At 45.6% G+C, this 16,318-nt stretch overlaps 3 protein-coding genes across 3 annotated transcripts; all 3 read left to right on the top strand.

The window, feature by feature from the left end:
* Window positions 1-756: 756 nt before the first annotated feature.
* Window positions 757-1,734, top strand: LOC121332850 (E3 ubiquitin-protein ligase RNF113A-like). Its single transcript, XM_041398707.1, has one exon. The coding sequence runs from the start codon at window positions 757-759 to the stop codon at window positions 1,732-1,734; it is 978 nt and encodes a 325-aa protein (XP_041254641.1).
* A 4,613-nt stretch (window positions 1,735-6,347) lies between these two features.
* LOC121332843 (peptidyl-prolyl cis-trans isomerase-like 4) lies at window positions 6,348-7,691 on the top strand. Its single transcript, XM_041398696.1, has one exon. It carries the CDS (start codon window positions 6,348-6,350, stop codon window positions 7,689-7,691), a length of 1,344 nt encoding a protein of 447 aa, XP_041254630.1.
* Window positions 7,692-14,882: 7,191 nt separating this feature from the next.
* On the top strand, window positions 14,883-16,043 carry LOC121332844 (DNA/RNA-binding protein KIN17-like). The gene has a single exon (XM_041398698.1). It carries the CDS (start codon window positions 14,883-14,885, stop codon window positions 16,041-16,043), a length of 1,161 nt encoding a protein of 386 aa, XP_041254632.1.
* Window positions 16,044-16,318: the final 275 nt, after the last annotated feature.

The raw sequence follows: 16,318 nt of genomic DNA, 5'->3' as shown, positions 1-16,318 counted from the left end.
AAGAGTTTCTGGGGATCTCCCTGAAACCTGGTTGGTGGGAGGGATAAGAGTGGTAATATGTATGCTTAGTTGAGTTCTGGTGGTGCCTGGACCTCTAAGGGTATGGCTCTGAAAAGCAAGGCAGCCTTAGTTTGAACTCACAAACCTATTTTCAAGCCAATCTTATGAGTCCAACAAGCATGAAAAATAGTTTTGTAAAATTGTCTAACATTTAAGAATGCTGAACCTCACCAAAGACTGTTATATTGAGTGACTTAAGTTACAGTGTAAGATGTAACCAAAAGCATGTATTATATCACCATCTTCATAAGCTGTTCAAACCAGGTGGGGCAATCTTTATCTCTTTTTTATCTCTTCCAGGACTCATCCCTGATGACTCCCTCAGGGGAGATAATCTGTTAATGGCCCATTGAGTGTCCCTGCATGGCTGATAAAATTCCATCATCCCATTGTGAGATGCTCCGCCCAGGGGGAGGAGCCAAGCATTCCAAACTGGATATAATCTGAGCTGTGGAACACCACAGGAGATTTGCCTACTGGACTTCCAGAGGACAAGAGCCACATAAGCACCCCTGGACCTTCAGAGGAAGAGCAGACCCTTCTCCAGGATCCCTGCTCCAACAGAACCACAGCTGTCACTGCAGGAGGGCTGCAGCCACCACTGAATGGGACTGCTGCCACCACCCTGACCCACATTCTGACTCTGTCAGATTAGCCCGGTGTTTTCTGCCTTTGTTTTCTAACCAGCAGCACAGGATGGCCGAGGAGAGCAGTGTCTGCAGCTTTGTGTTCAAGAAGCGGGTCCGCGCCGCGGGCAGCGGCCGGCGGAAACGGGCAGGCAGCGAGCAGGAGCGGGACAGCAGTGGGGACGAGGGCAGCGCCGTGGTCAGGAGGAAGTTGCCCAGAAACACCCCCAACCCCATGATCCAGAGGACCAGGGGCTGCATGAGGGAGAGGCCGGAGTATGCAGGGAGCAGCAGCGAGGATGAGGATCCTGCCACGGAGATCGGGGTCACCTACAAATCGAGCAGGTCGGCAAAACCTGTTGGCCCAGAAGACATGGGGGCCACAGCAGTGTATGAACTGGACACGGAGAAGGAGAAGGATGCCCAGGCCATCTTTGAGCGCAGCCAGAAAATCCAGGAGGAGCTGAGAGGAAAGGAAGATGATAAAATCTACCGTGGCATTAACAACTACCAGAAGTATGTGAGGCCCAAGGACACATCGATGGGAAACGCCTCCTCAGGAATGGTCAGGAAAGGCCCCATCCGTGCTCCGGAGAACCTGCGGGCCACGGTGCGCTGGGACTACCAGCCTGACATCTGCAAGGACTACAAAGAGACCGGGTTCTGCGGCTTTGGGGACAGCTGCAAGTTCCTGCACGACCGCTCGGACTACAAGCACGGCTGGCAGATCGAACGGGAGCTGGGCGAGGGCCGCTACGGCGTCAGCGACGATGAAAACTACGAGGTGAGCAGTGATGAGGAGGACATGCCTTTCAAATGCTTCATCTGCAGAGGTTCCTTCAAGAACCCCGTGGTCACCAAGTGTCGGCACTACTTCTGTGAGAGCTGCGCCCTCCAGCACTACCGCAAGTCCCAGCGCTGCTACGTCTGTGAGAAGCAAACCAACGGCGTCTTCAACCCTGCCAAAGAGCTGATGGCAAAATTGGAAAAACACAAGGGGGAGGAAGAAGAGGAGCAACAGTCAGACCATGAAGAGGATCCACAGTAGCAGAACACATTCTGTACATAACGGAATAAAGCTTTTGTAGGAGGAAAAAAACCCAAAAACCACAGAGTGTGGGGTGAGTGTATACCACCCACGTAAGTCTTGGGTATTCTCATGTTTTTCCATCGCATTCAACAAGAGCTGACAGTTTTTCAGATGCAGAATGCTGTCAGCAATGGCAGGACAATCTACCCGTCACCCTACTTGAACCCTGAGACTCAGACATTTGAGAAACATCAATACCAGAAGGATGTGTTTTTAACTGAGATGGTTTTGAGTTGAATAGTTTCTTGTTTGTAGTGTTGAGTTGTAATTTCTAGATAAATTTGGGATATGGGGGACTTAAGGATTTTATCTATTTAACGATATGGGTCATAACAGGTCATAACCTGAACTAAAACTGTTTCTTCTGTTAGTTGTTTTTTTCTGACAGTTCTAAAGTTGAATTGTTTCTTGTTTGTAGTGTTAAGTTTTAATTTGTAATTTCTAAGTAGTGAGCCTGCAGCATGCTAGCCTGGAAGATTGTATTGCTGGTGATCTTGTTTGACAGCTCCTGGATGATACATCCCTGCTGAGGCAGCTGGGCTTCTCCAGCTGGGTGGAAAGCCTTATTTGAACTGGGCTTATCATCTGTGGCATCATGCTGTCTTTGTCATCCTGATCTGAAGCTGCCCCCCAAACTCAACCAGCCTAGAAGAAAACAAGTGCCTGGATGAACAAGGATAGGCTGGATTCAGATCTACAGAGGGACTTTCAGCTGATGTCATTCAGCCCAAAATGCAGATGTATCGTTAGCCAGAGAGCTGGATGGTGCCAAGACCTCAATGAATCACACGTGTAAGCTTGGGAAATTTGCAGCTCCTATAAAAGGAGCTGTGAGAATAAACTTGAGGCTGTTTGTCACAAGGACCTTTGAGAGTTGTGTCCTTTGTATGTCTCTGATGAATCACCCCACTGTATCACTGTCTGCAAAGGGTCCTGCAGAGGATGACAAAGAACATTTTGCCCTTTTTAAACAGAGAAAGGGGAAACTGCCACAGCCACAACTGGCCTGTGGGCTGTACAGATAAATTTGCCATAACAGACCTTAACTTGACCAGCCTAGCTGTTACAAAGTAGAAGTAAATGAGTCCCCAGGATAAGACAATCATAGGTTGGATTTGACCTCAAACAGGGACACCAGCCAATCTCATTCAAGCCTGAATACACACAGCTAAGTCTGCAGTGAGGCCACTGAGCTGGGTGGTGTTAAGACCTTGACCAACCAGATGTGTAAGCACAGGAATTTTGAAACCCCTATAAAGAATTACTGAGATTATTTGTAAGTTTAGCAAATCAGCATAACTGACGAGAATTCCCAGTTAGAAGTACAGTTACTGAAGCAGTTCCCCCTCTTGGTTTGGCCCCCTACTGAAGATTCCCCTTTGCTTCTAGCTCCACATTGTTTATATCTAAATACATGGGAAAGTGGAATGGCTCTGGTTCACTGAAGAAGCAAGATTAGAAGAGGATTCCAGGAATGTGTGTGTCTAACACAATACTGGAATTAGCTGAAGAAACAATACAATAATAGTCTACAGAGCTACAAATATATGAAAAATATATAAAAAGCAGAAATCTTTTGGCATCAAAAGTATAATTGGATAATGAAAAAAAATTACTAGTGATGGGATCATTTGCTACCCTCTGTTAAATACATGTCTGAAGTTATATAAGTGAATATCAAAAGTGGGTTTGAGTCTTAGTGCCAGGTTAAAAGTATAAAATTGTCATCATTGTGTAAGAAATGACACGAACTCGCCAGAAGGTTGGTTTGCATGGAGTGTGCATCTTTACTTTGGATCCTCTTTTATACATTGTTCCAGTACAGATAGACCTGGCTGGTCAATTAATCACTACATTTCACCTGATTGGCTAATTAACAAGATGCCTTTCTTATAAACAATCTTTGAGAAAAACAAGAAAACAGTAGAAAACACCATCTGCAGGTTGTTTATTACAATAAACTATCATTGTTTATCTTCAGCTCCCTAAAGTCTCTCAGGCTGATTCTGGGAAAACATATCTGGTTTTCTCACTCTCTGACCGGGCTGTCACATCCCCCTTTTTGTTTAAAGGAGGAGGCAGTGTTTGTTATCCTCTGCAGGGTCCTTTGCAGAAAGGAGAACAAACAGAGCTGCAGAGGTTCCTCTAGCAGTTGTTAAGTTATCAATCAGAACCTCAATTGGACACTGATTTAAAATGGTCGGAGAGGTCGGAGTGATCGGATCCTGTGATTCCCTCTTATAAGACATACACTATTAATCCTAAAATCAGTTACTTATTCTAATGCAATCTCAATACTAAGCCTAATATAGTAACAATTTATTTATTTGTTCAAAGAGCTGACAGTCTTAGCCTGTCAACAGTCCTTTTCAGATCAAAGAGAGGATGGAATGTTCACTCCCCACTCTTGGAAGGACCATCTGATTGATGGTTGACATCTTGATCATTGCTTGGAGTTCCCTGTTGGCCACATTCTGGTTTTGGTGTCACAAATCAGGGCGGACACACCTTGCAGGTACCCATGGTACTCCAGCATCTGTGGAAACACATGCATACCCACAGCCCCAAGTGATAAGCTCCCACAGCCCTCCCACTTATTAGTGGTCAGGTCTGGACTTTCGCTCGAGGCAGAAGACTTGTGGCAGTCCTGTGGATCTGAATCCACCATTCCCACGAGTATGCTGGCCAGTCCTGGGGACACATGACTGAAAAGGTACAAGTTGAGCAATCCGAGTCTCTGCTGGAATAGTGACAGGGGGGTGTGTGTGGAAACCATGGTACAAATCTGACCTGGAAAGCCAGAGTCATTGACACCTGGGTGAACAAAGATTCCTTGGTGGGTGACGCAAGATCTTCCCACAAGCAGCGCGCTGAGTCCTTGTCCCAAAGGTCCAAACACATCCAAAGGAACCTTATGTTCATGACAGGATTCTAAGATGACTGTGTTGGTGGTACATACATCTACGCCGGTGGAGCTGTGGGTGATGCCTCCGACACATCCAAAAGGAACCTTATGTTCACGACAGGATTCTAAGATGACTGTGTTGGTGGTACATACATCCACGCCGGTGGAGCTGTGGGTGATGCTGGCTGGGGAGGCCTGAGCCGGCGCCGTGCCCTGAGAAATCACTTGTGTCAGGGCATAATTCCCCTGTGCGCTCATTGTCCCATTCCTGGGCCTGCCAAAGGCTGGCCATTGGCATGAAATTTAGCCTTGCATTGGTTTGAAAAATGACCTGCCCTTAGGCATCTAGCACACAAGAAGGAGGCACCTGTCTCCGTAGGTTGGGGTGTTCCTTGCTTTCTCTTGCCCTTATTTTTGCTCCTCTTGTGTTGTCCACCCCCTAAGGGCATCTGGCCTGGCTCCAAGGCAGCCGTCAGAGCAGGCACTGTGTGGTGTACAGAACCTGCCCTGGCACACGCAATGACCATGTCTACTAGCGACGGGTCGCCTGGAAGAGCATTTATGATCTTCTGGCACTCAGTGTTCGAGTTGAACCGGGCAAAGGACTTGCACAAAATATCCCTTGTGGCATCGTCCTCAACCTGCTTCTCAAGGGCATCAGCAAGCTTCTCGACAAATGGCAGAAAAGGTTCATCTGCTCCTTGAGTTATTGTCATAAATTGTGGCCCAGGGCAGGCCAATTCAATAGTTCTTAACAATGCCTTAAATCCTACACTTTGACTCTGCTCAAGAACAGCATAGTCCCAGGTAGCCTGAAAATCAGGATTGGAAAAGGCCTGTTCTCCAAGGAGCATGTCCACCCCCACGTGATACCTAGGATCTCCCTGAGGCAAAAGCCTGTTGCCTTCTGCAGCCCTTTCAGCGGCCTTCCTCCACTTGTTCAAAAAAATATCAAACAGGAAAGGCTGGAACAGTACCTGAGCTATATATCTAATATCAGATGGAGCAAGCAGGTCTGCCTTTAGCACTCTGAGAGCCCGCGTAATTTGTACGGAGCCAAGGCCATATTCTGCAACCTTATCTATCAAATCTATAACCACCTCCCAGGCAATCACATCATGCCTGACAGTGTGTCCTAAATTTGAGACAGCTTTGTAGGAAAAGGAGGGGGAAGCCCGTGCGGGGTGTGATGTCAGCTGTGACAAACACCTGACGGCAGGTGCTGAAGATGGCTGTGGCTGGGACATCTCCGCAGGGTCCATGGCTGATGACAAGGGAGCCGGCGGAGCGGCCTGCGTGGTTGTGAGGACCGCTGATGGCGGAGATGGCTCCGCCTTCACCCGCGATGTCTGCGGGGGATCTTGAGTTGGGAGCTGCAGCTCCTGCTGGCCGTGAGAGAGTCGGTCCCCGGCGTGCAGGGGAGGAGAAGGCGAGGCTGGCCAGCAGGGCCAAGCGGCTTTTGGGGCAGTGCAAAGCTGTCCCTCTGCTCCCTGACAATAAAAGACAGGCATCACCGGCGACTGCCGGAGGACTGCTGCCACCACCCTGACCCACAGGGTGTCAGGCTGCGTTCTGACTCTGTCAGTGCTTTTTGTGCTGCTGCATTTTATTTTAATTTTCCTAGTGAAGACCTATTATTGCCATTCTCATATCTTTTCCTGAGAGCATGGCGGTGCTGCTGGAGACCTCAGTGGGTGACCTGGTCATCGACCTGTACACGGAGGAGCGGCCCCGCGCATGTCTGAATTTCCTGAAGCTCTGCAAGATCAAGTACTACAACTATTGTCTTATTTATAATGTCCAGCGGGATTTTATGATACAAACTGGTGACCCCACGGGAACTGGCCGTGGAGGGGAATCCATATTTTGTCAACTGTATGGTGATCAAGCCAGCTTTTTTGAGGCAGGAAAGGTGCCCAGAATCAAGCACAAGAAGAAGGGAACTGTGTCAATGGTGAACAATGGCAGGGATCAGCATGGATCACAGTTCCTCATTACCACAGGGGAAAACCTGGATTACCTTGATGGTGTACATACAGTATTTGGAGAAGTGACAGAAGGCATGGATGTATTGAATACAATTAATGAAACCTTTGTGGATAAGGATTTTATCCCATATCAGGATATTAGGATAAATCATACAGTAATTTTAGATGATCCCTTTGATGATCCACCTGGTTTGTGTGTTCCTGATCGCTCACCAGAACCCACAAATGAACAGCTTGACAGTGGCAGAATAGGAGCAGATGAAGAAATTGATGACATGAAAGGACGGTCTGCACAAGAAATAGAAGAAGTTCTGGCTGAAAAAGAAGCAAAAACTCGTGCTATTCTTCTGGAAATGGTGGGAGACTTACCAGATGCAGACATCAAGCCACCAGAAAATGTGCTGTTTGTTTGTAAACTGAATCCTGTGACCAGAGGTGAAGACCTGGAGATAATATTTTCACGATTTGGTCCCATTAAAAGTTGTGAAGTGATCCGAGACTGGAAGACTGGTGAATCTCTTTGTTATGCTTTCATTGAGTTTGAAAAGGAAGAAGACTGTGAGAAAGCCTACTTCAAAATGGAAAATGTGCTGATTGATGACAGACGGATACATGTGGATTTCAGCCAGTCTGTTGCAAAGGTTAAATGGAAGGGAAAAGGTGGGCAATATACCAAGGAAGATTTCAAGGACTATGAGAAGGAACGTGACAAACCTTCAAAATTTGCTCTGAAAGAAAAAGTAAAACCAAAGCGAGATGCCAAGTATGACCTTGTGCTGGATGAGGATATAGAGGAGCCTCACACAAGTCAGTCACACTTGGCTAAAAAACAGAAGAAGAAAAAGCGCCACCACTCTGAAAACGATGACAAGAGGACCAAAAAATTGAAGGAGTCTGACCAAAAGCATGAAGAACGCTGTAGGGAGAGGACCAAGGGTGAGAAAAGTGACAGACATTGGAGTCACAGCCGTTATAAGGAGAGAGATTACACTTACAGTAGACGAAAGGACAAGTACAGATGAAGGAAAAAACAGAGGGGAACTAGTATAATAAATTTAACTCTTTTCTTTAAAAAAACCCCAAAAAGACAAAAAAAAAACAAAAACCCAAAACAAAAACAAAAAAAGCAAAACAAAACAAAAAACCAAACAAAAAAAACCCCAAACAAATCAGAGCTGCAGTGGCCAAGCCTCAGAAACTTCCTCTTGTAATTTTAAATTGTTTCCAAAGGTTCTGTCTGTTAAATCACTGCCTCCATTCATGGGAAGGAGATGTGTGTTGTTACCAGTTAGTTACTGTGTGTTTTGATCTGTCCCCTGTTCATGGGAAAGATAAGCTCTTGTGAAGTCATGTTTCTCACTGATATTAATAAAGGTTTGCTCGTAGGTATTTAGGGAAAGCCTCTCAGTCAAGGCTTAGACCTTTGTCAAGCCCTGGCCCTGGCTGATTGGGAATTATGCCATCAGACCCAGGTGACTGTATTAAAAATCTAATCAAGTCACTTTGTCTTGCTGATTTCATCTTATAAAAGCTGGACCCCCGTTTGAGGTAAACTTGGAAACCTTTCCTGGGAAAGGTTCTCCAGATCCTCACTGTGAAATGGGGAGGATCCTCTCCCCCTGTCAGAGAGTCCTGCTGGAAGCTGCCAGACACCTGAACAATGTGTGATCACCCCATATGAGGACATTTAGAAAGTGTTGCTGATGTGGCAATGTGTAAAAGGTCCCTTACAGTTAAACACCATACAAGGAAATACTGTGTCTTGGAGAAGTGTATAAAAATGTCTCATTTCTCTCAATAAACATCTCCGTATCACTGCAGGTCTGAGTCCATTCCTTGGTCATAACATACATACACACACTAGTAAAGAACTGTTATTCCTTTTCTCATATCTTTGCCTGAAAGCCCCTTAATTTCAAAAGTATAATTCAGAGGGAAGGAGGTGTACTGGTTTTGGTTTGGTAATTCAATTTGACAGCCCCTCGGCAAGATGACTCGGCAGCTTGTGGCAGGAGTTGCTCTCAGGGCCTGGTGGTCGAGCAAGGCCTGGCCCAGTGGCAGAGCCAGGCCTGGCTGGGCCACCACTGCAGCACAGCAAGGCCCAGCCCTGGCAGGCCATGCAGCTAAGCCAGGCCTGGCTGGCCCAGCACTGCAGTACAGCAAGGCCCAGCCCTGGCAGGCTATGCAGCTAAGCCAGGCCTGGCTGGGCCAGCACTTCAGCAGAGCAAAGTGGGGCCTAGCCCTGGCCGGCCATGCAGCTAAGCGGGGCCTGGCTGGGCCAGTGCTGCAGCAAAGTAAGGCTCAGCCCTGGCAGGCCGTGCAGCTAAGCCAGGCCCGGCTGGGCCAGCGCTGTAGCAGAGTAAGGCCCAGCCCAGCCCTGGCAGGCCATGCAGCTAAGCGGAGCCTGGCTGGGCCAGCATTGCAGCTGAACTAGGCCCAGCCCTGGCAGGCCGTGCAGCTAAGCCAGGCCTGGCTGGGCCAGCATCCAGTCGGTGGTTCAAAGGCCGGAAGCAAGAGAGTTTTTCCTGGGCTTTGTTTGCTTTTAAATGTGATTTTCACAGAGGCATGGTGGGCTTTTTAAGTGGTTCTGTCAGGTCCAAAGGAAACTGCCAAGGTCCTTACAGGGAATCGCTTCCACACCTCATGGATTTTAACTAGAAACCAAACTCTGTTAAATCACGACAAGGGAGTCATATTTTCCATTCCAAGGGAGGCTCCTGCCTTCCTAAGCAGTCAGCTGTTTGCAGACTCTGGGATAATAGTACAATATTTCAGAGCTTACTAATTACCCAATTTCGCATGTGTTATCAATTATGTCTATTATCTGAAATATTCCTAATTGTTGCCTTCCTGATTGCTGTAAGTTTCTAGTTTCATTGAATAGATTGTTGGTTTTTTTTTTTTAATAGTTGCCTGCATGTTCATAGCAAGAATCATGCATGCTGTTTCTAAAACAAAAAGAAAGGGCAATTACCTCCTGAAAAAGTCTGAATAATGCAATATTTATACAGAATTTTTTATAAAAGGTTTTTAGGTAAGAATCCTCAATTGAATGCAAAATGACAAAGCCTAATTGATTTACTAAATTAAAAAGAAGCTATGCATGTGTTTTTATCATCAACAGGTTCAAAGTAATCATCACATTTAATCAGCCATCAATTGCCTCTGAAGAAATGAGCCCCAGTGAGAAGAGAAATGACCTAATCACCATGCAGCCTTCGTGGTCAGAGCAAGAACAAAAGCTCTCAAAAAAGACATTCACTGATGTCAAGGTCAACATTTCCAGCTAATGAACTTGATCACAACTTGATTCCTGAGTCTCAGCTATTTGGACTTAAAAACAACCATCAATTATTTCCATTTCTCTAAGAGACATTGGACATTGTCTTTTGTCTTCCCATGCTGCAGGACTCTGAGCAGTGACATGATTGGATTTAACAAATTTTGTGGATTGTAACTGGTCTTTTTTGTATCTTATCCCATATCTAATAGATAGCCAGTAATAGCCTTAATAAGATGCAAGCTGTTTGAACACCAGAACAAAAAGATGTCACAGAGAGGTAGAGAAATTATAGAAGAAAGGCCTCATAAAATCAGGCCTTGCTTTGCTAAATTAATAGCTGGCCTGTCACTTCTTCTAAGTGCAGCTAAGTACTTTGCAAGTTTCCATGCAAAAACATCTTGAGAATGAGTGTTTGTTAAACAACAATCTATTCCTAGGGTGAAAAACAAGTGGTTGTCAGAAACTGGAAAGATTGATGTGCAGGCTGATGGCCTTATGAAAATTTAAATGATGTATCTGATTCTCTATATGTATGCAATAGAGTTTGTCAATAGATTGTGCTGTTCTGAAAGAGGTAAATAAAAAGGAATTGTTTTGTTTGCTGAAAAGATTATGGCATACTTTATGCCAACAAGCGTCACCATTTTATATTGTTCATGTTTATAGTCACACCAACTTTGCTGGGTTCATTGCAAAGGAAATGACTGTGCAGATAGAGTAACATCCCTGGCATGGGCTGCCTTGGTACCAGATACACTACACCAGGCAATTCAGTTGCATAAATTTTTCCATCAAGGGGCTTGTGCCCTACAACATCAATTCCAGTTACATCTGCAGCAGCATGTGATATCGTTGCCTCATGCTCTGATTGTCAGCAACATGTCACCATGACTCAGGATGGATCAAACCCCAGAGGGCTACAAGCTCTTCAGCTATGGCAATCTGACATTACTCATGTCACCTTAAATATGTACATGTTTCTGTGGACACCTACTCTAAGGCCTGTTGGGCCTCTGTGGTATGTACACGCAGATATAGAAGGAAGAAATTTTTTTAGATTGAGGGTGGTGAAACCCTGGAACAGGTTACCCAGAGAGGCTGTAGATGGTCAAACTGTCCTGCTTCCAGCCAGGATGGGTAATTTTTGCAGTAGCATGATGCGTCCAGGACCCATAGGTTATTGTCTCCCACCTTACACTATTGGCAGGGGCAGGGGGAAGGAGGACAAGGGGTCACTTCTGGTCAAATAAGCATAGCAGAGAGGGTGTGGTGGCTTTGGTTCCAAGCCAAAAGGAGCAGTTTCAAAGAGCAGCCCCCAGGCCAGAATGAAAAGGGAATGGGCAAGATGTTGATAAGAAACACATCCAGGACAGCTGACCCTAACTGACCAAAGGGATATTCCCAGAGTCACAGAATGGCTGAGGTTGGAAGGGACCTCCAGAGGTCTGTAAGGACTTAAAGAGCAGTTGCCTGTCCCAAACACTGCCAAGATCACAGTGGAAGGAGCTTGCCATATGTAGCCATGATATTATGAAAAATCCTTTGCTGGGATTTTTCCTCTCCTGAGAAGCTGAGGAGCCTCAGGAGAGAAATGTAAACAATTACTATCTGCTGCTGTGGAATGCAAAAGGTGCATCTGTGATTGGTCCATGTGGATTGTTTTCCATTGATGACCAATCACAGCCACCTGTGCCAAGGCTGTGAGCAGTCACAAGATTTTGTTATTCTGTTCTTGTTGTAGCCTTCTGATCTCTCTGTTCTTTTAGTATAGTTTTAATGTAGTATTTTAATATAATATTTAACATAATAAATCAGCCTTCTGAAATGGAGTCAAGCCTCGTGTCACCACACACGGAGAGTTTGCCGCAACAGCCATAAGATGAACCACAGTGGGAACTTGAGATAAGCACAGACGAGAGAAATTTGTGCCTGAAATGTGCTCATTCCAGGCCTGGCAGAGGTGAGATCTGGTTAGCACAGGCAAACAAGACTGAATATATATTCCAAATGAAATTCCATGTTATCATGCAATAAACATAGCATATTAACAAAGCAATTTTGATTCCCCTCTGTGGCTTTAAAAAGGCCATCATGATGAGCAAATAGCTCCCCGTGTGTGGAAATAGATTCAGGGTAAAGTACAACATCCACGTGAATACATTGGGGATCATGAGGGTCAGGGAAGTTCTGTACCCCAGTACACAAATACTTTAGAAAAAAAATGTCATTCCAGCTTCTCTCTCTTGCCCCACACTGGGTGGAAAAAGACATGCTGGTTTCTAAGTAAACTGGTGGGAGAATAAGCCCCACTCAATCACATTAAGAGAGATTTCAGGCTGGAGTTCCCTATATCAGAGACTGGAAAAGGTGATCTCTTTGGAGACATCCTGGGAGCTTGGAATGTGTGCTAGGGGCTGGGTTAGACCTTGCTCTGGTGAGGTGGTGCCCTGTCCCCATACACACCAGCTCCACAGACAGGCTGAGAGAGTTGGGAGTGCTCTGGGGAGACCTTGCAGCCTTCAAGTGCATTAAAGGAACCGACAAGAAGGCTGGAGAGGGATTTTTTGTCAGGGCATGTACTGACAGGACAAGGGTAAATTACCTTAAGCAGAAATTCTGCAACAGGGAGCTGGAACTAGATCATCTTAAAGGTCCCTTCCAACCCTAATCATTCTATGATTCTATAAAAAAATATGTAAATATAAAGTGTATCTAGGCATAAATAAAATATATGTACAATATATAGCTGTGCCCAGGGGCACTGACCAACCACAGAAGGGAACAGAGGGCACACAGCTGCAATGCATGAACACAAGGGGTATAAAAGGCTGGGCTAAAGAACAAGAAGGACAGATGCTTGAAGCCTTCTGAAGTGATATGATGTTACTCTGTATGGGTTGAAGCCTTCTGAAGTGGAATGAGGGCTAAAGAACAAGAAGGACAGATGCTTGAAGCCTTCTGAAGTGATATGATGTTACTCTGTATGGGTTGAAGCCTTCTGAAGTGGAATGATGTTACTCTGTATGGGTTGAAGCCTTCTGAAGTGGAATGATGTTACTCTGTATGGGTTGAAGCTTTCTGATATTGTGTGGTGATGGTCTGTGTGTCGTGGCTGTCTCAACTGTGACATACACACATTTATGCCCCCTGTCTAGCTTTCTGATATTGTGTGGTGATGCTCTGTGTGTCGTGGCTGTCTCAACTGCGACATACACACACACATTTATGCCCACTGTCTTGTTGCCCTATAAACAGTGGTCCAAAATGGGTCCTTTTGAGCCCTTCTGGACTGCAGAAGCTGTGACCAGCCACCTCCCTCTGAGTGGGGCCTCTCAGTGAGTGAACTCAAATTTACTGCACTCAGAGAATCCCTGAACAACAATGAATCCTTGTCTGAGACCCCCCACTCCTCGAGGCTCGACCCTAGGCTCGTGGAGAAGATGCAAAGGCATCTGAAGTGAGTATTTCACTGCCTTTGAGGGGAATTTTTCACAGGTACCTTGTACAGACTCTTTATGTCTGTGTGCATGAAAGTGTGCCTATGCTATAGTAAATGTGGGAGAAATGCTTGTCACAGCTACAGCTGCTCTGAAGCTGCACAGGTAAATTTGGCCATAACAGAAACCAAATTTGGCTAGCCTAGTTTGTAAAGAAGTCCCCAGGTCAGACAAGGATAGGTTCTCCTATTGGAAAATATATAAGTTTAAAATTTTTTTATATAACTTCAACAAGGGTTGTTCACCTTTGCCCTGGTGGAAGAGAACTGAAGCTTCTTTCCAGGGCACTGTTTGTCTGTGTGAGGCCTGATGAATTCAGCATGTCAACAGACTGGCAATAGCCCCTAAGAAATAAAGGCCATCAACAGAACACCAGCAGCCATTTAGGAACATCTACCCCAGACTCTGCCTCTGGCACAGTTGGAGTCACCTCCTGAAAAGCCTGACAAGAAAATCAAGGAATGAAAATCTAACTAACATCAAGAAGCATAGAAATCCGGATCCAATAAGACACCAAACATAAGAACTTTGCAACCTGGGACCAATGAATGTTGACCCAATTAATTTCTATGAGTTTTGACTGTATAAAACAACTGAAAAATCGTGTAAAAGCGGTGTGTGATGGATTGATTCTCTTTGCACACCTGGGCTATGTGTGTGGATGAGATGCTTTCTGTGGTACATCCTGGTCAGAACAACATCCTGGCCAGATAATAAAATAATGCCTCGACTCTCTAACTTTAAAAATGTTGTTGGAGGGTGCCCAAGGTTGCCATGCGAGATGTAACCAAATGTATACTATTACCATCTGTTAAAACCAGGTAGAGCAGTTTTCTTTATCTCTTCCGTGATTTATCCCTCCATGGGGATAGCTTCTCTTAATAGGCCATTGAGGGTCCCTGCATGGCTGATAAAATTCCATCATCCCATTGTGAGATGCTCCGCCCAGGGGGAGGAGCCAAGCATTCCAAACTGGATATAAGGTGAGCTGGGGAACATCACTGGATTCCCAGAGGAACACAAGGCCATCTCCAGCACCCCTGGACCACCCTGCTCCAGCAGAACACAGCTGGCAGTGCAGGAGGGCTGAGCCACCATTGAGTGGGACTGCTGCCACCACCCTGACGCACAGGGTGAAAGGCTGCATTCTGACTCTGTCAGGTTTTTTGTAGTACTTGATTTTATTTTAATTTCTCCATTAAATTGTAGTTCTGATTTTGGGATCTCTCACTGGTTTGCTTTCAAACCAGTGCAGAGGGTTTTTTTCCCCCCCCACAGTTGTGGTTCCAACATTCTTAAGGGACTTTAATATTTTGAAGTAAGATAGGGCTGCAAGTAAATTACTATTTAGTAATTGGCTGCTGCCATTTCCAGAGGGGGCAGTACCTGGACAGGCACAGGGTTGGGATCGGGATTGGAGCAGGACTGGTGCCATGGGGAAGCCAGATTTCCTCAGCCCCAAGGCCATCTCCAACCGCATCAAGTCCAAGGGGCTGCAGAAGCTGCGCTGGTACTGCCAGATGTGCCAGAAGCAGTGCCGCGACGAGAACGGCTTCAAGTGCCACTGCATGTCCGAGTCCCACCAGAGGCAGCTCCTGCTGGCTTCTGAAAACCCTCAGCAATTCTTGGATTACTTCTCTGAGGAATTCCGAAAGGACTTCCTGGAATTGCTGAGGAGGCGATTTGGGACGAAGAGAGTGCACAATAATATCGTGTACAACGAGTACATCAGCCATCGGGAGCACATCCACATGAATGCCACCCAGTGGGAGACCCTGACTGATTTTACCAAGTGGCTGGGGAGAGAAGGCCTTTGCAGGGTTTGTGAGACTCCTAAAGGCTGGTACATTCAGTACATCGACAGGGACCCCGAGACCATTCGCAGGCAGCAAGAACAAGAGAGGAAGAGGAAACAGGACCTCGACGATGAAGAAAAAACTGCCAAATTCATTGAACAACAAGTTAGAAGAGGTTTGGAGAGGAAAGAACTGGAAATGCCGGTCTACACTGAATTGAACAGAGAAAATGAAGAAGAAAAAGTTACCTTTAAATTAAACAAAGGAGCAAGTGCTTCAGTTGCAGCATCTTCTAAAACAAGCGTCCTTGCACTGAAGATGGTGGAGGGTGCAGTTAAAAGAAAAGGAGCAGCTCATCGCTCTGGTCAGCCCAAAAAGAAAATAAAGAAATCTGCACTTGATGAGATCATGGAGCTTGAAGAGGAGAAGAAAAGAATATCTCGAAGAGACTACTGGTTGCAGCCTGAAATCATTGTGAGAATTATAACAAGAAAGCTTGCAGAGAAGTACCACAAGAAGAAGGCAGTTGTTAAGGAAGTGATTGACAAATACACGGCAATTGTGAAGGTGATTGACTCTGGGGACAAACTGAAGCTTGACCAGACTCATCTAGAAACTGTAATACCAGCACCAGGCAAGAAAGTACTGGTATTAAATGGTGGGTACAGGGGAAATGAAGGCATTCTGGAGTCCATCAATGAGAAGAGGTTTTCAGTGACAATAACCATCAACTCGGGACCTTTCAAAGGGCGCAGAGTCGAAGATATCCAGTATGAAGATGTTTCCAAACTCGCCTGAGGTGCTAAATCCTGCAGCAGAGAAGATTTGAATTCTCAAAACCTTCTTCCTCACATCCTTGAGGCAGACACAAGACTCTGTAGTATAGTAAACCCTAAATTAGTCCTTTGCTAAATTGTTATATTTAAGTTATAAGTTAAGCTAAATTCTGTTAAGTTTAAACTGATGTTAAGTTTAAATGCTGTAAAGTGCTATTTTATCCTTACCCCTTTATCCCTTGTCACACCCTCCTCCCATGTAAATAGTTTTCAGTTTATTTTGGTTTGGATTGATTG

This window comes from Onychostruthus taczanowskii, unplaced genomic scaffold (assembly GCF_017590055.1).
Source record: "Onychostruthus taczanowskii isolate IOZ18803 unplaced genomic scaffold, ASM1759005v1 scaffold15, whole genome shotgun sequence".
Classification (NCBI taxonomy): Eukaryota; Metazoa; Chordata; class Aves; order Passeriformes; family Passeridae; genus Onychostruthus; species Onychostruthus taczanowskii.
This window is presented reverse-complemented; position numbering and strand designations above follow the sequence as displayed.